Source organism: Postia placenta, assembly GCF_002117355.1.
Source record: "Postia placenta MAD-698-R-SB12 unplaced genomic scaffold POSPLAscaffold_2, whole genome shotgun sequence".
NCBI classification, from domain to species: domain Eukaryota; kingdom Fungi; phylum Basidiomycota; class Agaricomycetes; order Polyporales; family Adustoporiaceae; genus Rhodonia; species Rhodonia placenta.
This window is the reverse complement of record NW_020169833.1, coordinates 2522231-2543272: the sequence shown is the minus strand read 5'-3', so window position 1 is coordinate 2543272 and position 21042 is coordinate 2522231. Positions and strand designations below refer to the sequence as shown.

The window sequence follows — 21042 nt, the reverse complement described above, 5'->3', positions numbered from 1 at the left end:
TTTCGCTCGTTGACTCTTGCGCTGGCAGCAGTGGGTCAGTTGCTGGCTGCTCTACCTCCTCACACCCGCGATATCCCTTCCATGCTCATATGAACGCCCGCCTGTTTCATGGAAATCACGACCGGTCCTCCTCTCCTTCTCGCGCTCGGTGCACGCATCGCATTGAACTCACTGTACTTCCACCCCAACGAGCCTCCATCCACCCAAGACTTTCTCCTTAACGGCCTCTTCCAGGGCGTCCTCCTCTACACTACCCTCAACCAGCTCTTCCTCCTCGTGATCCCTGTCGGCTTTGGCATCGCTGCCAAGCTCCTCCTCGACTACTCCCGCACCTTTGACACCACCCAGGTCGTCTGCACACTGCTAGGGGTCGCGCTCGGTGTCGTGTTCACGGATGCCCTCTCCCGTGTCTTCGAGGACAGCACCACGCTCAAGGAGCGCGAGCGCACGGTCAGCACCACAACTCACGTACGCGAAACACGCGAAGCTGAGCCCGGGAAACGGCTCCGCCTGGTCTCCTTCGGCCGCAGTGGTCAGGACCGCACACGGCACCGTCGCGACACCGGGAACACTCATCGCCGCGACGACCGTGACCGTGACCGCGACCGCGAGCACGAGCGCAACCCGCGGCGGCTCGAGGTGCGTCCGATCACGCCCACGCTCACGTACGCGAGCACTGCGCCGTCGATCTCGCTCGACTCTGTGCCGTCCTCGATCGATCCCGACGGGCGCATGACGCCGCACGAGCGCGCGGTCGCAGTCCTGCGCGCACGGGCGAGCCTCGCGGACTCGGAGCGGCGCCGCTTCAAGGAGGAGCGCAAGTGGGCGCTCAGCCAGGGCAACTACGCCCGCGCGAGCCAGCTCGCGTGGCAGGTGCGCCGCTTCACCGCGCTCATGGAGAGCTTCCACCGCGAGGCGGACGCTAAGGTCGTCGAAGGTGCGTGCCCGCCGTTTCGGTGCTGAGCGGCAGCTGACCTTGGGGCTGGATTGGTGTCGGCAGCTGCGCGGGCAGTGGACACTGTGCCATCCGCGCCAGTACCTGCGCGCACTCGCCGGACGTCGGAGTCGAAGCGGAGCAAAGTTGCCCAGTCGTCAGTCGCTTTCCCTGGCGCGACGTCAACGTCGGCACCACCCGAACGTCAGCAGCCTCTGGTTAGCGTGACGGTAGGGACCACGCCGCGAAACCGCAAGCGGAGCTCGGGCACGATGCGGCCTGCGATACACGTCCAGGGTCGAGAGTACGTCGCTCGCTTTGAGAATGGCAGGGCTTCTCTTTACATCAAGGTACTGATTGCAGTTTTTTTGTGTAGGATCAATGTGACTCGGTAAGGCTTGCCTCCCGCCACTATGGGATGTGTTGCAGAACGGCGTGCATCTTGGCGGAGTTCATCTGCGCGGGTTTCGTGGATGTTGTCTAGAGGCGTGCAGGCCCCACCCCGCACGGAAAATTCCCGCCGTACTTGTGCCAAAACACTGGTAGTGTATGCTTTGGTACGGACGCAGGAAGACAGCTTGGATGGTCATATTTATATTTGGAGATGCTCGCTCGCTCTGGAAGTAACATAGTTGTATAGTTCATGGGATGTGCGCCACCAGTAGCGCCTGTGTATTACTACTGTACGATTGCATGTCACGACTGTTTTGTGCTCTTCGTGGTGTGCTTGCTGCATATAATAACCCGTTGGTTGTCGGTGGTACGGGAAGGCATTATCTTGTTGGTTCGTAGCGACAGTCAATCAAGTCCAAAAAGTATCCCATGACGAAAAGACGTATGTAGGACACACGGACAAAGCAAGACATAATATTAGCGCAAAAGTACAGTAAAATATCCGTTACAGCTCCGTGTCGACGTAGTTGGCCATCGGGTCCTCGGTCATCCGGCGGTTCATTCGGTACGCCTCTGGAATCAAAGAGTGACATTAGCATGCCGTATCCATACAGCGTGAACGTCGAGAAAAACGCACCTAGCTCCTCCTGTGTGACCTCCGCGCTCGCCCCCGACACGCCCTTCTGCCGCTTGCCCAGCCGGTCGTCCCCGTCCTCGCCCCGCGCCTTCCGCTTGCGCTCTTCCGCGATCGCGTCGGCGAGCCGCTCCCTGTCGAGCGAGAGCTCGCCCTCGCCGAGGCGCTTTTTCGAGAAGAGCTCCTCCGCCTTCTTCTTGCGGTCGTCCGTGGCCTCTGCCGGCGCGGCAGGGCGCTCGGGCGCGGGCGCAGATGCTGAGGACGCCAGCAGCGCGCGGGCGCTGGACGCCTGCGCCGCCTCCTTGCCCGCCTCGCCCGTGCAGTAGGAGAGGTGGACTATCGAGTGGCAGCAGGCGTAGCCCCACTCGCCGGACGCGGGGTCGTACCACGAGCCCCACACCCCGGTGTGGTTGTTGACGTACACTGCGGTCAATCCGCGTCAGCGCAGATCTTTGCGGCAGGGCCGATGTCTACGTACCGTCCTCGGGGTACTTCGAGCGGGCCACCGCGCGCTCTTTGCCCTTGATGACCTGCCCCGTCCGCGAGAACTCGACGTACTCCTCCGTCTGGCCCTGCAGGAGCTCTTTCGGCGCCTTCTGCAGGTACTCCTCGCCGCCGTACTTCGCGAGGATGCTGACCTTCGTCATGTCCTTCAGCGTCTCCGTCTTGTTCTGGAACTCCGAGTGGAGAAGCTGGCCTTGTGTGGGGTTGGCGTTCATGTGCACGTCGTTCCCCCGCGCGGCGGCATTCCAGGCGAAGAGCTGCAGCTTCTGCACCTCTGGGGCCTCGCCCGAGTGGCGGAGGAAGTTGTCGCCTGCAAAGAGCGCCTGCGAAGGATAGCATTAGCGGAATGTGAGATGGAGAATGTCGACGAGCCCCACCTCCTCTGGGGCAATCCCCTTCAACGGGTTGTCTCGCATCGAACGGGTCTTAGGGTCGTAGTAGGCACTTGACGGGTCCAGGTTGATGAGGTACTTCGCCGTGTCCTCTCGAATGCGCAGATTCCGCACGGTGATACGGGTCTTGGTGTCGAGCTTCTGCCCCACCGCATCCGCCGCCTCCGCGTACTTGTCCGTGTCCTCGTCCTCCTCGTCGCTGCTCCCGAAATCATCGTCACGCCTCTCTGCCTTCTCCTTTCCCGCCTTCGCGACCTTGCGCACGGCCGCGAGGTCCGTCGTCGTCTGCTTGTCAATCTCGTCCTCGCGCAGCTTCTGCCGCGCGGCCTCCACCGCCGCATACTCCTCGTACACCCTCTTATGCTCCGCAGGGTCGTAGCCGTTCCACCGGTCGCGCTTCGCGTCGTACCCAGCCGCGACCTCGTGAATGACCTCATCCGGCACGATATCCTTGTTCGTGAACTTGGCCCCGCGCCGGCGCGGCCGCTCGAGGCAGTCCCGCTTCTTGTGCGTAATCGCGCCGCAGTTCTCGCATGCGCCTTTGCGGTACTTTTTCGCGGCGGGACCTGCCTTGGCGCCGCGGTCGTACCAGTTGTCGAGCTTGTCGGCGCCGCGGTCATAATCAGGGATACGTTGATGGCTGAGGGTCGGGGCACCGGTGTCGAGGTACCATGGAGCCTGCGCGATGTATTCTGAGCGGCAGACATCAGCAACATAGAGATTTGTAAGGCAAAAAACCACGCACGAGGAATGTGAGGGTTGATGGGCTTGCCCTCCTCGTCTAGAGCAGCTGGCGCTGTACCGGCTTTGCGGGCAGCATCAAGGTCCTTCTGGCGGCGAAACTCTTCGCGAGAGAGCTTTCCAGTTGCTGCAAACAGTTAGCTGATGAATGGGAAAGGTGGGCACAGGACATACCTGAAGCTGAAGCCATGGTGGATTGAGCCAAAGAAGGTATTTCGATCATTGGCGCCACTCCCTCCGCTCCTTAGTAAGCGCTGGCAGTAACGTCCTGCATAAGCTATACGACAAAACAATATATATGAGCACCATTAACGGCGATGGTGTACTTCATTCGACAAAACAAAAAACGCTCCTTCAGCGATGCGGTCTTGACAGTGACGAGATTCGAACTCGCGCGGGAAACCCATCACGGATCGGAAACGCAAAGGTACCTAAACGTGACGCCGTAACCACTTGGCTACACTGCCGACATGAATCATTTAGAGCAAAAGAATATATACAATACATTGTGGATAGAAAGTAATAGGGCGTGTGTGAGTATGCGCGTTTGTCGTTGCTACGGGCACGGTGGTGGTAAGGCCGTGTCAAAGACCGAGTCGAGGGAATGATGTGCGGGCTGGGCGGTGATGTGAGACGGGATGGCCACGTGGGATGAGAGGAGCGCCCATAATGCAGTGGCCAAATTTACGCGTGTGCGGAGGATTGTGCGCTCTGCGCCCTGTCTGCACTTCCTCATCCCCACCATGCACTCCATCCCCCGCCCTCTCGGCCCCAGGGGTCTCAGGGCGTCCTCACCGTCCCCCTACGGCCTCCCCGAAGTCGCTCCCCTCAACATCCGCAAAGTCAGTGGCACGGCGCCCCGCAAGCCCGCCCTCAAGCTGCCCCAGATCGACTTCGACAAAGTCGACGGCGGCGCCTTCGCGGGAGCCCATGCCGACGGCGCGCCCCCCTCGTACACCTCGCACTCTCACAGCGACAGCCCGGGCGACCTCACCGTCCGCCCTGACCAGACAGTCTCGCCTCACCCACGCCTGTCCGCCGCAGTAGTCTCCATGGAGAACATCCGCCAGACGGTGGAAGAGTTCGACGAGTGGTCCGATGACTACCTCGACGTCATCAATCGCCTCGGCGAGGGTGCCGGCGGCGCGGTCGACAGGGTCAGGGACAGGCGCACGGGCAGGGTCATGGCACGCAAGACGATCACGACCCTCGAGGCTCCCATGAAGCAGCTCATGCGCGAGATCAAGATTACATCCTCGACGTCGCACGGCAACATCATCCACTTCTTCGGCGCGTACATCTCGCCGTCCTCCAGCGAGGTCAAGGTCCTCATGGAGTTCTGCGAGGGCGGCAGTCTCGAATCGGTCGGGAAGCGTATGAAGGAGATCGGCGGGCGCGTTGGCGAGAAGGTCGCCGGGCGGCTCGCAGAGGGCGTGAGCGCGGCCTCTCTCATCGCATGGCAACACACGCTGATACTGATCCCGCGCCGCAGATCCTGCAGGGTCTCGCATACCTCCACAAACTGAAGACGATCCACCGCGATATAAAGCCCCCGAACATCCTCCTCACGCGCGAGGGTGTCGTCAAGCTCTGCGACTTTGGCGTCTCGGGCGAGCTTGTCAACTCCTTGGCTGGCACCTTCACAGGCACCAGCCTCTACATGGCGGTGAGTGCCAGCCTTTCCCGCGACGCAGCTGCCAGATGCGATGCGGTGCGCGGTGCATTTTGCTGATCCCCTGCCCAGCCGGAGCGTCTGTCCGGTCTGGAGTACACTATCAGATCGGACGTCTGGTCCACGGGCATCTCCCTACTCGAGCTGGTCCAAAACCGTTTCCCATTCCCCAGCGATCTGGCCGCGATCGAGCTGATGTTCCACATTACGCAAAATGAGGTGCGTCTGTCTCTCCCAGAGCTCGCGCCTGCTCCGCCTTCTCCGTCTTCTGACGCTCTGGCTTCCCACGATCCAGCCGCCAGAACTCGAAGACGAGGAGGACATAACCTGGAGCCCCGAAATGAAGGATTTCATTAAGAAGGCGTACGTTCTGGGCCGCGCATATCCGCCCGTATGGCTCGCTCACATCCTTGGCAATCATAGGCTCACGCGGGACCCCCTGGTACGTCCGACGCCAAAGGACATGCTGGCGCACCCATGGATAGTCAACATCATGCTGCACGAGGTCAACATGGCGTCCTGGATGCGCCAGGTCTGGGGCTGGCGCAAAAGCAGAAAGGCAGGCGAGACGTAAGCACGGGTCTTCTCGACTTCCCTGCGCCGTGCCGCCGTCGTTATCGTGCTTCGCGACTCCATGGCTGACCTTATCGATGTGCCCTTTCCGCAGATCCTCGCGGCCAGGCTCCAGCCGCAGCGACGCGGCGTCGTCGCTCGACGCCACCATGGCCCACCTCTCCCTCGGTGGGGACCTGGACTCCGCGTCCGCGGCGTAAGCGTGAACACGCAGGCTCCGATACCTCGCAGGCCGCCTGTACCACCTCCGCGCATCGCTCTCCCGCCCGCCGCACGACTCATCACGCATCCTGATCTCCCTGACAAGTCTCGTCCGCCGCTCGGCGCCATCGGTCATCCCGTCTCCTCGCTGCTCACCTGTCTTGTCTTGTCTCTAATCTATTCCTCTCGTTTCCGCACGCACGCTCGCCCAAAACCTAATCACACATGCAACACACGCAAGTTTACTCATGTCAGCATCTCTTGTTTCGCCTTCTGTACTGTAGATAGATTTGAGCGCCAGTATGCGGGAGCATTGGACGGGCTGGACACCGCTTGCTTTTACCACGACCGGATGCTGGGTCATAGGCGGTTCGGGATGGCGGACGCTGTTTCCTCAGTATCTACGTGTACCATGTGCTTGTAATCACTCGTGTAGGGGATATATCTGGATTATTCAGGATGGAATTACTACTGCCTGGACACAAGTGGTCCGGATCTGCATGACCTTGCTTCAATTGCGACCTGACTAGAATAGTACAATTACATCCGGACGCGGAACCTATATCATACAAGACTTCTTCGGAGACAGCGATCGGACAACAAAAACACACAGGCTAACGACATACATATACAAGGCACACAGGGGAGGTTCTAGCGCGACTCACCCACGTATCATGGGTCCATCTCAAGATTTGACCACCAATCCACCGTCGATGCGTTCTGGACCGTTGGTAGCACGGAAAGGTGTATCCATACCCCTGCCTCTGCGACCTCTAGCGCCTCGTTTCTGGCCCCTGCCTCGCGTGCTATCGTGGCTTCTCGTAGATTTTTCCTTGACGCCCTGCTGTCCGCGACTCGGCCCACCCTTCTTCGGTTCTATATCCCCACCGCTTCCAACTGGATCCTTGGGCCTGGAACCAGGGAGTCTCACGGTGACTTCATGTTGTGCGTCCGGCTCCTCGTCGATCGTCGTGGGCCGAGACTGAACTGAGCCGTGCAGTGGGCTGGGAGTCCGCGGGTTACGGGGGAGGGGGCTTGGAGGTGAGAGAAGGAACTGAAGATGAGGCGAAGTTACAGTAGTACCAGATGTCACTCCCGGAGTGTAACTCCTCGTGCGAGGCCGTTCAGAGGACCCGGGAGATTGTGCCTGGCTTTGACAGGAGCTAAAGTCTTCTTCAGGAACAGAAGACAATCTTCGCTGTATGAGACGTGCAAGAGGGATCGAACGAGCCTGTTGGTGAGAGATACTACGCGAACGCGTTTGAGGAGACGTCGGGGAAGGAGGTCCAACCAGACTTTGAGGTTGACGAGCGCCATGGTGTACATTTTCGCGAGCGGCCAGAGAGGACAGCGGCGTGTTTGGAGGAGGCCTGGGCTGGAGTGGAGAATGTTCTGCTCTGTTCTTCTGCGTGTGAGAGACAGGGTTATGGCCTTGGCGGGTCTGAGCTTGTAAGTATTGCGACAGAAGAGCGATATCATGACTAGCCGAATTGGTGTGGATCTGCGCAGAAGGCGATAGTGAAGAGACATCGACAATGCCACCGAGGGCGTCTAGATCTAGTCGACGAAGCGGTAGAGTTTGTGTACGCTGAATACTATCTGAATGAACAAGAGCAGATGAGGCCTGTAAGAGACTGGGCGAGAGCTTAGACAATCCAAATGCAGAAAGCAACTCAGGAGAAAGCGCGGGAGCTTGATGCGGAGAGAAGGCAGATGTCCAAATAGGTGACGAGGAGTTCGGAGGTGTAGGCAGAAAGTTCTGTTGCTGTTGTTGGAGTAACTGTTGCTGCCGATACTGCTGAGCGATCTCCAGAGCAGACATGCGACGGGGCCGAGCAGTCTGACTGGTTTGCCTATGAGGTTCCAGGGTGATAGGTGACTGAGACGACCCAGAGTAGCCCAGAGAGTGCAAAGGCTGGCTAGAGAAAGAAACTGGGACGCCAAGACCAGCCCCAGCCACTGAAGGAGACAACATACTAGACGCTCTCAGCCCCTCCGTGGAAAGCGTCGTTTGCCAGTCAAAGCCGAGCTCGTCCCTTGGCCCATGAGTCCGCAAGTCGTTAAACGACTTAGAAGCTGAGTTATTATACACACGATATTCTTGGTTCCTCCCACCAGAGTCGCTCATATGTTTGCGCACAATGTCGCTCAGATCTATAGGCTCCAGACCAGTAATAGGGTACCGTGATACCTCTTGCTGGGACTGTATTATCGGTACGGGAACTTTGCGCTCCAAAGGGATGGCGTGTTGCGAAGACGGGTTGAGCTTCCCAGTCCTGAATGACGCATGTTGTAGAACGTCCGATTTAGTTTTTTGCATTCTTGGAGGAACATTCGTGTGATTCGTGGTAGGCGTTACGCGTTGCGCCATCTCTGGCTGCACAGCATGGGAGGTGGAATTACCGCGAGGACGGGCAGACGAGAGATCTTCTCCTTCGAGGCCCCATATCATGCGAGGTAAATTGTCTTGCTCCTCGATAATGGTGCCTTCAGCTCCCCTTGACAATAGGACAAATCAGCATGCACGCATGAAATCAACATTCGCTCACGTACGAAGGACAACGAGCATACGGCAAGGACAAGGGACCGTGGAGGGCTGGGATTGGCCGCGGAGGCGATTTAGCCCAAGTGATCCACCCTGTCGTTATATCGTCTAGATCAATTGCTGGTGAGTAGAGTTGACGCAGGTCTGACCTTCGTCTTCAATAGGAGCTGGAGTGCGAGCCCCATTGTAAGAGCCGCGTAAGAAACCTTCCGCCAGCTGATTTTTATTCGCGATTATGAGAACCGACTCGGGGGACGAAGGGGGCGAAGGCGTGTACGGCATATCTGACACGTGTGATTGGGAGCGAGTTCGCAAGTAGCCTTCTTCTGCAGTAGTGGTCCCCTTCTCTACGTCCGCGTCGTCCAGCGTAATGTTCTCTGAGTCTGTAACGCCGATTAATGGCATAGATACAACGCGAATACTCGCCCTTTCTAAGACCGCTTTGGCAGAGTAGGCGGAGACCGTCTCTGGAAGAGATATCACCCTAGAGCTAGGAAACTTCTTCGAATTTGACCCAGAGGGTCTTCCTAGTGAGAGTTGGTCACTGTATGCACGTACAGGGCCAGAGAGGGATGGTGCAGAGCTCGAGGAATGCGAGATGTCTGACTGATCCGTCGAGTGGCTATATGCGCTGTCAAACTGAGTGGAGGACCTAGAGTGATCACGCAGAGACGACCGCGCGGTTTCCAGAGAAACGGATGCATCGCCATTGTGCGACTGACCCGATATTGAAAGCGAGAGTTGCATCGCCGAGGCAAGCAGGTCAGAGTCAGTCTGAATGCCGCACTCAACATAACGTTTTTCGGACGCCATGGCTTACACTCGGCCTGCGCAGAGTGTCGTTCGCGAGATGCAAGGAGGAGAAGGAAGCGAAGTTCAACTTACGAAGGTTTGCGACAGAACGAGAGCGAGGAGACGGAGTTTCAATCCCTTGACATGTTGCGTGACGTCACGCGCACTACACTTCACGATCACGTGGCAGCCTATGCGTGGATAACCTGGTCTATTCGGAGTATCCCTCGACAACAAAGAAAGCATGCAGCGTGCTCAAGCCGGTCCCAACTTCTGGGTGTCCCGATCTCATCACTTGGTCGGCTTCTGAAAGAAGCTTGAAATGTTGGCCATGCCCTTGACGTTTGCCTTTTTGAGTTTCTCGACGCCAGCGTTGGCAGAAGCTTTACGCTTTGTACCAGACGTCTCAGATATCTTGCTTTTTGCCTTCGCTCTAGTTTCTTTGACGATTTCAGGCACGGATGGTGCATTCTCTTTTTCGAAGGCCTTTAGATACACGTCAAGTGGTGTGAAACTGGGCATGGGCAGAAAGTATCAGAGCGGTACACCACATATTCCCATAGAGAACTTACTCGTATGTAGCAAGCAATTTGTTATACAGTTCTTGCGAAGCGTACTGAGAAACTATGTCGCAAGCTGCTCGCATGCGTGCGACTACACAAGACTCAGTTTTTGAAGTACACTTGATGGCCTTCGAGAAAGCTTACGTTTGAGTAAGTTTTCCTTGCCATCTTCCATCAAGCCATCTCTGGCCATCTTTCGAGTCAAAGTCTGCGAAATATCGCACACCTGCTGAGTTGAAAGGCGCGTGGCCTTCGCCCTGAGATATCGTAGAACTTTATCGGGGGCGTAACGATACACTGTCATGTCGGAGCCAATTTCTATGCCAAATGAGACGAATGTCATGATTAATAGCATAAGACATACCTTTCACTTCGCAAATTCGTTTCATAGAGTTCTGAACACAATCGAACGAAGCGAGGTAGTTGACATCTTCCAGGCGTGGTATCCCGACACCTTCTAATACGTCACTCGAGTTGCTTGCTTGAGCCAACTTAGCAATAGCTTCTTCAAACAGATCATCCATTGGTCTGAAGGACCCAGAGGACCCGTCTACCTGAGCGTAGACCATGAGCTTCAAGCGTTTTATACACGAATTTATACGTACTGCAACAATATGCCTGAGCAGTGGAATGAGCAAGAAGGCCGGATCGACTGGTGTCATAAGGAGTAGTTGGCCGTCTGCATTCAGAGTTCATGCCTCCTAATCCATGCAATCATCGTCATTAACGCACCGCTAAGCACCTCCCCTGCAGGCAAGAGCCATGATCGACGATTTGGGGGAGCAATTGCTTGTACTTCGAGTATAGATGTCGTTCCATAGGTGGGGTCGCGACTTGGCAGAAATAGGGCAGGAATACCTACATAGAACGCGGTGTCGGAAACTCAGAGTTCCCTTCTATATCTCACGACAATGGTACAAACCTGAGCGTGGGTGGGGCAGCCTCAGGAATCGGAGACTGTCACCGTGTAGGGAGGCATCACAGTCTTCATCCAACTTGGCTTGCACCGCATGAAGAACACCTATATGGGATTCAATATTCAGTATAAGCCATATCATTGTTGTTACTCGCCATCAGGAAGAATTACGACGTGTGGCGCCATCGCGCTATGTTGCAGTGCTCGGAGAATGGAATGAAGGCCCGACGCGCTTGTGGCGATCGCGTTCTTTGGATATGTTTGCTTTGTGTGGCACAGGGCGCTAAGTGTACCCAGTATGTAGAGCAGCTCAACATCTTCCCTTGTCTCTCAAGCTTGAACTTGACCGCAGTGCCTTTTTGTAAAATACTGAAAACTTGCTGCATTTGAACAATTCACAGCCGTCTCTATCTCTTTGTTTACAAGAACATGGCCTGCTTGTATTGAACCGCAGCGCAAAGGTGAACGAGCCCGCAAGCCAAGTTGATTCTCGATCCATCCGGGCGGTGAACGATATGGCTCAGCCATTCTACTTCGTCGCCGTACATGGTGGCGCTGGGAATCATCACAAGAGTGGGGACGGCGCAGTCAAGGCCGCCTTGAAACTGTATGCATTTCTTTCTAACCTACTTCGCCTTGAGGTTACACACAAAACAGAGCATGTCGACAGTCTCTGAGAATTCTCGAAACAGAGCGTTCTTCCGTCGATGCCGTTGAACAAGCTATTGTATTCTTGGAACATGACGAGTGTCTAAATGCAGGTCAGGACTGCTGTCATTGACTTTCAGTCCAACTCAGGAACATGGCTGCCCCAGGCTACGGATCTAACCTGACATTGGATGGCGCGGTGGAATGTGACGCCTCAATAATGGACGGCAGCACATCAGCCTTCGGGGCTATTGGTGCCGCATCAGGTTTGTTACTATTTCGTGGCCTTCCAGAGGCCATATTCCAGCAGTGAACCTTATTCATATGTCAAGGGATCCGGAATCCAATTAAAGCCGCACGGGCTGTTCTTGAGCACTCGAGCAAGCCGGATTCTCTTGGCCGGATACCTCCTATGTGCGATTTTTATCGTCGTCTCGAGCGCCGCAAACCTGACTCAGAGGCTGTCTACACTCTGCTTATAGCCTGCTAGTGTCGAGCGGTGCAGTCAATTTTGCTAAGGCACATGGCTTGGAGCTAGTTCACCCCAAGGCCCTTATTACTCCTCGCGCGAGTGCAGAGTGGGATTACTGGCGGTCTGTGCTTGAATCTGCGACCAATGGCTCCAGTAGCGGCCAGACTTCTTCAAGCAGCCCTGTACCCGAGCGCTTCATTAGTGAGCCAGCTGATCTGCACGCTATGCAGGACACTGTAGGCGCGGTTGCGTGGGATATATCTGGAAGGCTCTCTGCCGGTGTCTCTAGGTGACGTACAGGACAAACATCCGTGGCTCACAACGTGTATGTGATTGATTCCGCCTTCGTTTTAGTGGTGGATTGTTGCTCAAGCCTCCAGGCCGCATTGGCGAGGTAGGTGCTACTTCTCCACTGACTTGCTGTATAAAAGCGGACCGAACGCCGTATATTACGAAATAGGCGGCAGTATATGGTGCAGGCTGTTGGGCAAAGACACTGTCGGCTGGATCCGTAGACAGTATGGCTTGTAGTGTGTCCGGTCAGTATTCACACGTCATGCGCGACCGTGTCTTGACTATGAACAGGTGCAGGAGAGGATATCATACGTGGTATGTTGGCGAGAAGCATTGGAGATGCCATGGACCGGTCAGACGACCCTGATATCCACGAGATCCTCCAGAATTCGTTGACAAAAGCATTGGACGGTACATTCTACTCTTATCCGTAAAGCGTCCGCGTCACTGAAGGTCAACTCGCCGACAGTCATCAGACAGGGTGATACGGGTGCATTACATGCAGGTGTATTGTTACTAGTCAGAGAAAAACTTGAACAAGATTCTTTCAAGTGTGAGTGATTAATTGATCGTTTCCCATTTGACGCGAAAATCGAGTCGTCTCCCGCTCGAACATAAATCAGGTCGTCTCTGGTGCGCATTTACCACAAATAGCATGGCTGTCGCATATGCATCGTCACTACATCCGGAGCCCAAGGTGTATCATGACGTTTCCTCCTCAACATGTGGCCGCTAACCATCACGCTGAAGGCACATATCGTCCGCAGGACTTCGCAACTACGGGACGGGCATGCACAAGTATGCATAGTAGTACTCCCTGTAGACTAAAAGTCACAACGCGAGGATACACCGTGCATTTTGATCATCAGATTGAGAAGTTGAGAAGCTTCCGATCGGAATGTGATGATATGCTACGTCTCCCCAGAGGGCTTCGCGCCTGATCATATATTACATGCTTCTTGATGGGACAGCTAACATCTGATCGTACATGCGACCGCACCAACTCTGCGTTGAAGAAAAGTGAAAAAGTCCTCACCGTCCAGTTCGTAATGCAATGTCTTGTGAGTTAGGTGAAGGAGCGCTGACTACACGTATCAGGACGATAGACATCCGTCATCGTGGTGGCACTGGTACCGTCCCGCTTCCGTTGGTGGCAGGTGCCCTGATGTTATTCGTCGAAGGAAGTGTCCGGGTTGGAGCGGCAGACTTTGGGACGTTCGCCGGGGGACGGGCGGCGTTCAGGCGCTGGAGGGTCTTTATGGGGAATTTTGTGCTAGATAATAATAAAAATGAGCATCATGTCGCGAGTGAACTTCGACGGCCCGCGTGGTGAAGGCATGGCCGGGGAACGAGGGACGATAAGGTGAGAATACAGGGTCGGAATTCGAAGCCAAACACGAAAGAGATGACTTACCGGCATGTGGAGCAAACGGGGACGGGCTGACAAAATACTGCGGAAGTTCTATAAAACGATACAAAGTTTGAAGTTAATCAGAACTAACTTGATAGGCAGACGGAGCAGACAAAGCCAATGTCGATGATTCTCTTGTGGCAAAAACAGGCTGCCCTGAAATCGATTTTGTCTTGAGTGGGTACGGAGAGCAGCTGGCGGATGGCCGGTGGGGGTAGGAATGACATCTATAGGCGATCAAATTGGGATGAAAATCTCCGCAGTGACCAATTGGACTTACTGTCAGATACTGAAGTAAAGCATCCGGCCGATCAAGGTAAATATAGGATCCGCCGGTCAAATGTGCCGCCTGCTGTAAGAACACGCTTTCGGAACCAAACAATTTGCAAACATCTATGGTCACTTTCTGTCATCACAGGTGAGATAGAAAGCGAGGCAACAGGAGAAAACCGGTTTACCAGCTTCTGTGCGGAGAAAATGGAGTTCATGACCGGTATATACGAGGAGGATTGGTCCGGGGACACCGACAGAATCAATATCCGTGGGTCCAGTGATGTTGCTTGCGCGTTAGGCTGTGTGGATGCCGTCGCGGTTGAACAGTTGATATCTGAACCCGGTATTAACAAACCAAGCGATTGGCACCACTTCTATTACTTACGACACAGTGCCTTCGTTAGGGCACCCACGAGGCCGGTCGGTGCTAAGGGGCAAAACATGAGGCGTCTCCAGGAGCGTTGAACGAATAGAAGCAACCTTCCACGTCTGAAACACCTAAGCTGTCGATATGGTCCGAGATGGATTTCATGACGGTAGAGTCGAGAGTCTTGAAGGGAAGATACGCGTTCGCATCTGCAAGGTCCTCGCGGTGTTCTTTCGCCTCGTTGGCAGATGAGAACAGGAGCACGCTGCAAGTCGACGTTGAGCATGCTTTGAGGCGAATAGTTGCATTACTGCCTGCCCAGAGTAACACTCACCTGCGCCCGGGTAAAGCACCGAATACTGCAAGGGTGTTTTCATCTTTGCACGCAATGTGGGAATTCAAGAACACCAGCAACTGTGAGAAGAAGAATTCCAGCGACAGTGGCCGAGAATCTCCTTTCGCGGCCTCCGAGGAGAGATGCCATTGCGTCGGAGACAGATCTATGACCACACTCAGGTGTGAAGCTGTGTCCATTAGCAAAGTGTTGAACCTTGGATGATTTGTACCATGCGACGCCTCCACTCATAAACCAACGTTGGATAGGAGGCTCTATGCCGCTGCGACCATAACGGCGCAAAAGTCAAGTTCGCGTCTTGGCTACCACGCTGTGGCTCGGACAAATGATGACAGGAACACGTGTCACGGGCGCTAATACATCAAGCTCAGTACTTTCAACGCAAGTTCTGCATATTCACGGCCAACCTACGAGCACGGATACTTCTTGCGCACATTCACGGATGGAATTTGTAAACTGAACATGCATCCGTATTCATATACGGGTATTAAAATTGCAGAAGCACGCCATGACGGACAGGTTGGTGTGTGATTCCGATACTGTCACCCGCCAGTCCCTCCCCAACCATGCTCATGCTTGAGCAGAGGTACGATCATTACTTCGTCCGCACTGGAATCGTCCGGCATACCCATCCACCGCCAGCATGGGCCACATATGACAAATGGGCTCTCCCCGAGCCTCATATCGCCGAGGACAGCATAGACAGCAGGCACTTTGTTGCATGCACGGCACAAGTCTAGCAGCGGTGGCGTGATGTGTGTGGTGAGCGGGTAATCAATCAGAGGAGGGTCCGTTGGATGCCATAGGCTGCGGACAGGACACGGCGTCAACACGAGTGGGAAGGCGACGGTGGATAATCAGAATTTACCGGATTTGATCGATGACGATAAAATGCTCGCAGCTCCCGGCATGGAGCAGCCAGTACGGCTTGTGCAGATGAACGGTGAGCGAGGCCAGTGTTGTATCATGCATAGATACGCCTTTTTCAAGACCGAGCTGTCCGGCTTTGTCGTTCGGGGTGTTGCGCAGTTCAAGGAGTTTTCTACGGAAGATGTCGATCAGCATGCGCCGACATAAGACATAAAGCGGAACAAACTCGGCATAGTCGACCATATTTTGCCCATCACCGTAAGCTACCCCCTCGATACAGATGACACAGCCTGAGCATGCTTCTCGCACGGTGCGGGCAGTTGGCATCTCATAACCAATCCGCTCGCCCGAGTCATTTTGGATCTCTTTGGGAATTTCGTTCGAATGGCAAGGGATCACCTCAAAGAGATCTCCGAGAGTTTGAGAAGACGACAGAACGTGTTGTGACGAGCGGAAGAGCTGGCGATGGCCCCATGAGAGATGATTGTAAATTGAAACAAAAAGCAGGACCTCGTGGGTGTTCTGTGTCCAAGAAGACGTCTTAAATCTTTTCTGCAAGGGAAGAGCATGTTATTAGTGATGTAGCACGCCGTATTACATACAGATAACCAACTAACAGCGTGTGTCAATGTATTGCGATCAGAATGTTTCGGAGGTCGGATGAACGATGCGGAGTGCATGGTCAAACTGTGGTCGCAACTTGACTTTAGTGGAAGTATATGACATATCGATCTCACACTCACAGCCAACTATTGAGCTTGACTGCGTCTAGCTCCTGCCTCAGGGCTGAGACATCAGCGTGCTCCTGAGCAGGTTCAGGAAGAGTGGTCCTGCGTCTTTTTCTCCGGATAGATGGATCCGCGGTTTCATATATGGAATGGACCACCGCTTCATGACTTTTTGTAACATGAGTGATCAGTCTGGGATCAGCAAGGACTTGATGTAGTGAACTTTTGAGATCGTTCACACTGCACTAACAATGGCTCTTTAGCATGACAGGTTCGAAAGGCCGAGCCACAAATGACAGTCCCCGTTGAATATCCACGATAAATTAACAGCCGTCCAAGGACTACATGAGACGTTACTGATCAGGCCGCAAACGTCAACAAGAGTACCCGAAGCACGAGAAGGAGAAGCAAGCGTTTGGATAAGGGGAGACTGTAACGCACCAACATTCGGTACTAATTGCCGCATGTACGTTTGTTGACGTACTTGCATGAGGAACATCAGGCGGTGAGGTCGTGTCGAGCCCTGCGCTGAATTGTTGAGCCCGTGTTGTGGATACATCCGCAGGAAGCTCAGCGGCAGCAGCAAGAAACGCGGCTATACTAATAGCCTCCGACGTAGGTCCAAGGTGAGACTCGTGAGCTTGACCTTGACCGAGACTCATTTTGCTGTGAAACAGGGCGCAGATGCTACGACGTGTTTGATGCGGTGCGAATAGGACCAGCAGGACTGGCAATATGTCTCAGGGGACTGGCCGTGTCGACGTAGCTAGCTCTTCAGACCATTATCCGGGTCGGAAAGCGGCAGTGGCTGGAAAGCACCGATGGCTGCTTCGGACCGCGAACGCCCACGAGACCGCTATCCCCGCATCACGTGCGCCTGGGGCCCCAGGCACTTGCACCGTTGCACGGTCGCAGCTACTCCTGCTCCCTGGCATAGTACAGTACTATTCAGCAATTTGCTAGCGCAGACCTTGCTCAGACGACACATCGGTATCTACCTTTACCGATAACCGATCCATAGGTCTATTTAAGCTAAATCTGGCTGAGAGCAAGTAAATTATCGACCGTGAGCTGCAATCGACCTGATGTTGTCCACTCGGATTCGCGTCTTAATCCCTGGCACCGCTCGTAATAGCACGCCTCGTGTCTACGCCTCTTCGTTCTCTCGACTCGCCGGATCCCGATCACCGCCATCACCTCCACATCTACGTCGTCCAGCGGTCGTTATCGGCTCGAACCAAGTCATATCTCGCAGCATGTCGAGCCACGCGGAATCCGCCGTGCGTCCTGAACCCGACCAGGTTCTGCAGGACATTGCAGATTACGTGCACAATTATCAAATAGACTCGGAAGTTGCATGGGAGACGGCTAGGCTCTGCCTAATTGACACAATTGGTTGTGGACTGGAGGGCCTCAGATTTGAGGCCTGCGCTCGACTGCTCGGCCCTGTCGTGGAGGGTACCGTTGTCCCGAATGGTATGTCAAGCCCGTATTGAATAGTCTCTGAGTAAATAGATTCGCTCATCGATCATATCATAGGCACGAGGGTACCGGGAACAAATTACCAACTCGACCCTATCCGCGGTGCCTTCAATATCGGCACCCAGATTCGCTGGCTTGACTTCAATGACTGTTTCCTGGCTGCAGAATGGGGTCATCCATCCGATAACCTCGGCGCTATCCTCGCCGTAGCGGACCATTTGGCTCGCAAGGGGCAGCCCCTCGTCGTGAGGGACATCCTCGAGTCTATGATCAAGGCACATGAAATCCAGGGTGGACTTGCCCTTTTGAATTCGTTCAACCGAGTCGGCCTTGACCACGTTGTTCTGGTAAAGGTAGCTAGCACCGCGGTAGTGTCCAAGCTACTGTAAGCCGCTATCTAGTATCCCACGTTGTGACTTTAGCCTGATCTATATTGAGACAGTGGCCTCGACCGCGCACAGACTATCGACGCGATCTCGCAGGCTTGGGCGGACGGCCAGTCATTGCGCACCTACAGGCATGCCCCAAACACGCAGTCCCGCAAGTCCTGGGCGGCTGGTGATGCTTGCGCGCGTGCTGTCAACATAGCGTACCTTGTCAAGCAGGGTGAGAAGGGCATGCCCTCGGTTCTCACTGCTAAGACGTGGGGTTTCTACGATGTCTTGTTTAAGGTATGTCCCCTTGATCGCCCCTGTGTTTTCATCCTCAATCTTCATGCTGACAGCGTTTTGCTGATCCAGGGGAAGCCATTCGAGTTCCAGATGTCTTACCAGTCTTACATCATGGAAAACGTCCTGTTCAAGATTTCATACCCCGCTGAGTTCCACGCACAGACCGCAGTTGAGGCTGCCCACATTCTCCACGACAAGCTGAAGGCCATCGGTAGGACTAGTGACGACATCAAGAGCATCCGAATCCGCACTCAGGAAGCCGCGATGCGGATCATCAACAAGCGTGGTCCGTTGGACAACTTCGCTGATCGAGAGTAAGCTGTCACCGACATGCTTGGCCGCAGCAGACTGACGATCCGTTCGCCAGCCACGACATCAACTACATGGTCGCATTCCCGCTTATTTTCGGTAAGCTCACCTCTGAGTCTTACGTCGACACCGCGGCCGCGGATACCCGGATCGACGCTCTCCGTGCGAAGATCACCTGTGTGGAAGAGAAGAGATACAGTGTAGACTATCACGATCCGGCTAAGCGTTCTATTTCGAACGCCCTACTCGTCGAGCTCAACGACGGCACCGTGCTTGACGAGGTCGAGGTGGAGTACCCCGTGGGTCACAAGCGGCGGAGGGCGGAAGGAACCCCCCTGTTGATGCAGAAGTTCAAGAACCATATTGGGCCTCACTATGATCAGGCTCATCAGAAGAAGTGCGGTGCCTTCGCCCATGCCATATTTGCTGAGCTGTACTCACTATCGTCTGCTTTAGAATCCTGGAGACTGTCAGCGATGCATCGACCCTGATGAGTGTGCCAGTCGATAAATTCACTGATCTCTTCGTCAAGCAATAAGTTTTCCGGCCTTACGAGATGAAACAGGGCGATGTCAGTGTCCTGCTTGATCATCCGTCAACCGCAGTAGTCACACCTGTGTTGTGTTGACAAGAGACATCAGATACCTTGCAGTTGGTATTGTACTTGATTGCAAATCATCCTACTTGGCTACGTGATTCCTGGATGTCGTTGGTGCTGCCATGAAGAGAATTGATTCCGGTATCGTCAAAATAGCAATCTTGTGACCTGCGTCTACTATTTGCTATCGCAAGCCGCAAAAACGAGGGCCAATATTCGTTGATTGACATTGTGCGACTACCTGATGGCGCATCAGCGAGCAATAACGCACAACGGACGACCTCGTGTCCGAATCACGGAACAACGAGCGCGCGTGGAGGGCCGAACGAACCGTTCCAGACATCTCCCATCATATGGCTACGAACAACAAACAAGGATGGTGTGCTAGAAGGGCCGGGAGCCCGATGCCGACGGCGTAGGTAGCTATTGTGGGCGCACTTGTCCTGGTGGTGTACATTCCAGAGCAAAGAAACGCCGTGTCTCCTCGTGGTCCTGAGAAACGGCCCGCGGTATTGTTTTGCCATGTCCGGGATCAAGCGCAATTTGGTCTGCGAAGCGAGTAGGAATGAACCACCGACAGCGCGCGCTGGGGTCGTCGGGCTTCCCTGCGTCAAATGACTAGTTCCGATGGAATTCTCCGAGAGTTTACAGGGGCTTACACCCTGCTTGTCGGAGACCGTGAAGTGGGCGTTAAGGAATGGGCGCTCGGATACAAGGTCTGGCGGAAGAGAGTTTAATGGGCATGTATACGGCAGTGGAGCACTATCAGTGTGCGGACATTGTTTCAAGTTGCAAAAGCTCGAATGCGAAAACTGGTGCTACCTCGGCATACTGATAGGAAGTCGTGTAGGTTGGCTGCACGCCACAAAACCCACCATCAAGGTGTCCTCATTTGCGTTCCGGTAATTAATCTTATCGTCGGCCAGGCCGTCGCGGTTCGCTTCACTGCACCGAGATCTTGTGAAGTACTATCGAATTGTGAGTGGGATTCTGGGGGACTGTATCCGTGAGTGCTGCCGGAATGTAGAACATCGGGGGTAAGGGGTAATGGCATTGGCAATTTTTCAGTGATGGCTCTCAGAGAAATTGGGACCCTTAGGGTCCAGTTGCGGCATTACGAGAATGGCCTCTCTGTCGTACTCGAAGCTCAACGCTCTGCGTTCCCGCAACTTGCAGCGTGGGACCTACAATCGTGAGTACCCGCAGGGTGCAGTTGTACGCTCACTATCGGCGTCGAAGACATTGCAACATTGCCACACCGGTGACCAAGCAGTCTGCATTGTCACGGTCTTCGTACGGCACATAAACGCGTAGACATCGGCCACGCAGTATCCGCGCTGCCAAACCGGCGTTCTCAGCGTTTTTTTGCATATAAGGTATGGGTCAATTCACCGGTGATAGCCTTAGTATGCTCACCGCGTCAATCGTGCATTTCGTGACCGGGCTTGTCGCCCGCTTTATTGAGTGACGAGGCTAGAATTTCTCGCGTCGCCGCCGCGTCCGCGTTTGCACAGTTGACAACGGGTTGGATCACTCCAAGAACGCAGTGTCAGTTGACGTGTTAGTAATCATCCGGCTCTGTCGCCTTCGGCAGTGTCGAAATGCTGGACAGCATTCGTTACCAAAGGCCAACAAGCCTTCTTGATGAAGACTAGACCCTGGAAGCCGGCGATACAACGCTTACTTCGGCGACACGAAACCTAC

The 21042-nt window shown here is 54.7% G+C and overlaps 8 protein-coding genes and 1 non-coding gene across 9 annotated transcripts; 4 read left to right on the top strand and 5 right to left on the bottom strand.

Moving 5' to 3' along the window:
• The first annotated feature begins 34 nt into the window (after positions 1–34).
• On the top strand, positions 35–1647 carry POSPLADRAFT_1073027 (hypothetical protein). The gene is made up of 3 exons (XM_024482566.1): positions 35–937; positions 1001–1238; positions 1311–1647. The coding sequence occupies exons 1-3, from the start codon at positions 109–111 to the stop codon at positions 1327–1329; spliced, it is 1086 nt and encodes a 361-aa protein (XP_024343242.1). The 5' UTR covers positions 35–108; the 3' UTR covers positions 1330–1647.
• A 185-nt stretch (positions 1648–1832) lies between these two features.
• Positions 1833–3788, bottom strand: POSPLADRAFT_1053090 (hypothetical protein; the record flags this gene model as incomplete). Its single annotated transcript, XM_024480341.1, has 6 exons — positions 1833–1900; positions 1965–2384; positions 2440–2788; positions 2843–3549; positions 3603–3725; positions 3773–3788. 6 exons carry the CDS (start codon positions 3786–3788, stop codon positions 1833–1835), a joined length of 1683 nt encoding a protein of 560 aa, XP_024343241.1.
• A 179-nt stretch (positions 3789–3967) lies between these two features.
• POSPLADRAFT_t26 lies at positions 3968–4065 on the bottom strand. The gene has a single exon. It is a non-coding gene; the product is annotated as a tRNA-Leu (tRNA).
• A 276-nt stretch (positions 4066–4341) lies between these two features.
• On the top strand, positions 4342–6043 carry POSPLADRAFT_1133299 (hypothetical protein; the record flags this gene model as incomplete). Its single annotated transcript, XM_024484319.1, has 6 exons — positions 4342–5031; positions 5091–5264; positions 5343–5489; positions 5566–5633; positions 5694–5840; positions 5938–6043. The coding sequence occupies 6 exons, from the start codon at positions 4342–4344 to the stop codon at positions 6041–6043; spliced, it is 1332 nt and encodes a 443-aa protein (XP_024343240.1).
• A 2209-nt stretch (positions 6044–8252) lies between these two features.
• On the bottom strand, positions 8253–11002 carry POSPLADRAFT_1043878 (hypothetical protein; the record flags this gene model as incomplete). Its single annotated transcript, XM_024478403.1, has 12 exons — positions 8253–8320; positions 8448–8542; positions 8598–8682; positions 8739–9306; positions 9475–9547; positions 9677–9895; positions 9954–9997; positions 10171–10262; positions 10309–10498; positions 10550–10623; positions 10677–10802; positions 10867–11002. The coding sequence occupies 12 exons, from the start codon at positions 11000–11002 to the stop codon at positions 8253–8255; spliced, it is 1770 nt and encodes a 589-aa protein (XP_024343239.1).
• A 516-nt stretch (positions 11003–11518) lies between these two features.
• Positions 11519–12440, top strand: POSPLADRAFT_1131671 (hypothetical protein; the record flags this gene model as incomplete). Its single annotated transcript, XM_024484117.1, has 6 exons — positions 11519–11621; positions 11676–11774; positions 11841–11922; positions 11991–12105; positions 12172–12269; positions 12335–12440. Coding segments are annotated over 6 exons (603 nt in total), but the record flags the coding sequence as incomplete, so codon positions are not given.
• A 747-nt stretch (positions 12441–13187) lies between these two features.
• Positions 13188–14949, bottom strand: POSPLADRAFT_1064760 (hypothetical protein). The gene is made up of 8 exons (XM_024481845.1): positions 14660–14949; positions 14439–14590; positions 14344–14385; positions 14144–14292; positions 13966–14091; positions 13777–13912; positions 13689–13725; positions 13188–13547 (listed from the first exon to the last, which is right to left on the bottom strand). Exons 1-8 carry the CDS (start codon positions 14857–14859, stop codon positions 13388–13390), a joined length of 1002 nt encoding a protein of 333 aa, XP_024343237.1. The 5' UTR covers positions 14860–14949; the 3' UTR covers positions 13188–13387.
• Positions 14950–15222: 273 nt separating this feature from the next.
• POSPLADRAFT_1130970 (hypothetical protein) lies at positions 15223–16236 on the bottom strand (the record flags this gene model as incomplete). The annotated part of the gene is made up of 5 exons (XM_024484012.1): positions 15223–15487; positions 15549–15722; positions 15777–15840; positions 15886–16102; positions 16168–16236. Coding segments are annotated over 5 exons (789 nt in total), but the record flags the coding sequence as incomplete, so codon positions are not given.
• A 1298-nt stretch (positions 16237–17534) lies between these two features.
• Positions 17535–19278, top strand: POSPLADRAFT_1053085 (hypothetical protein; the record flags this gene model as incomplete). The annotated part of the gene is made up of 6 exons (XM_024480340.1): positions 17535–17754; positions 17818–18145; positions 18203–18431; positions 18501–18745; positions 18799–19137; positions 19197–19278. The coding sequence occupies 6 exons, from the start codon at positions 17535–17537 to the stop codon at positions 19276–19278; spliced, it is 1443 nt and encodes a 480-aa protein (XP_024343235.1).
• Positions 19279–21042: the final 1764 nt, after the last annotated feature.

What these genes read in the sequence shown, in the direction of transcription:
- POSPLADRAFT_1064760 (XM_024481845.1), bottom strand. Translation starts at nt 14,859, where the DNA reads ATGGACACAGCTTCACACCTGAGTGTGGTCATAGATCTGTCTCCGACG. An exon ending in AGGTGTTTCAGACGTGGAAG is followed by an intron (nt 14,386 to 14,438) that starts GTTGCTTCTATT and finishes TTTGCCCCTTAG; the next exon opens with CACCGACCGGCCTCGTGGGT. An exon ending in TTTTCTCCGCACAGAAGCTG is followed by an intron (nt 14,092 to 14,143) that starts GTAAACCGGTTT and finishes CTGTGATGACAG; the next exon opens with AAAGTGACCATAGATGTTTG.
- POSPLADRAFT_1073027 (XM_024482566.1), top strand. Translation starts at nt 109, where the DNA reads ATGGAAATCACGACCGGTCCTCCTCTCCTTCTCGCGCTCGGTGCACGC. An exon ending in GGACGCTAAGGTCGTCGAAG is followed by an intron (nt 938 to 1,000) that starts GTGCGTGCCCGC and finishes TGGTGTCGGCAG; the next exon opens with CTGCGCGGGCAGTGGACACT.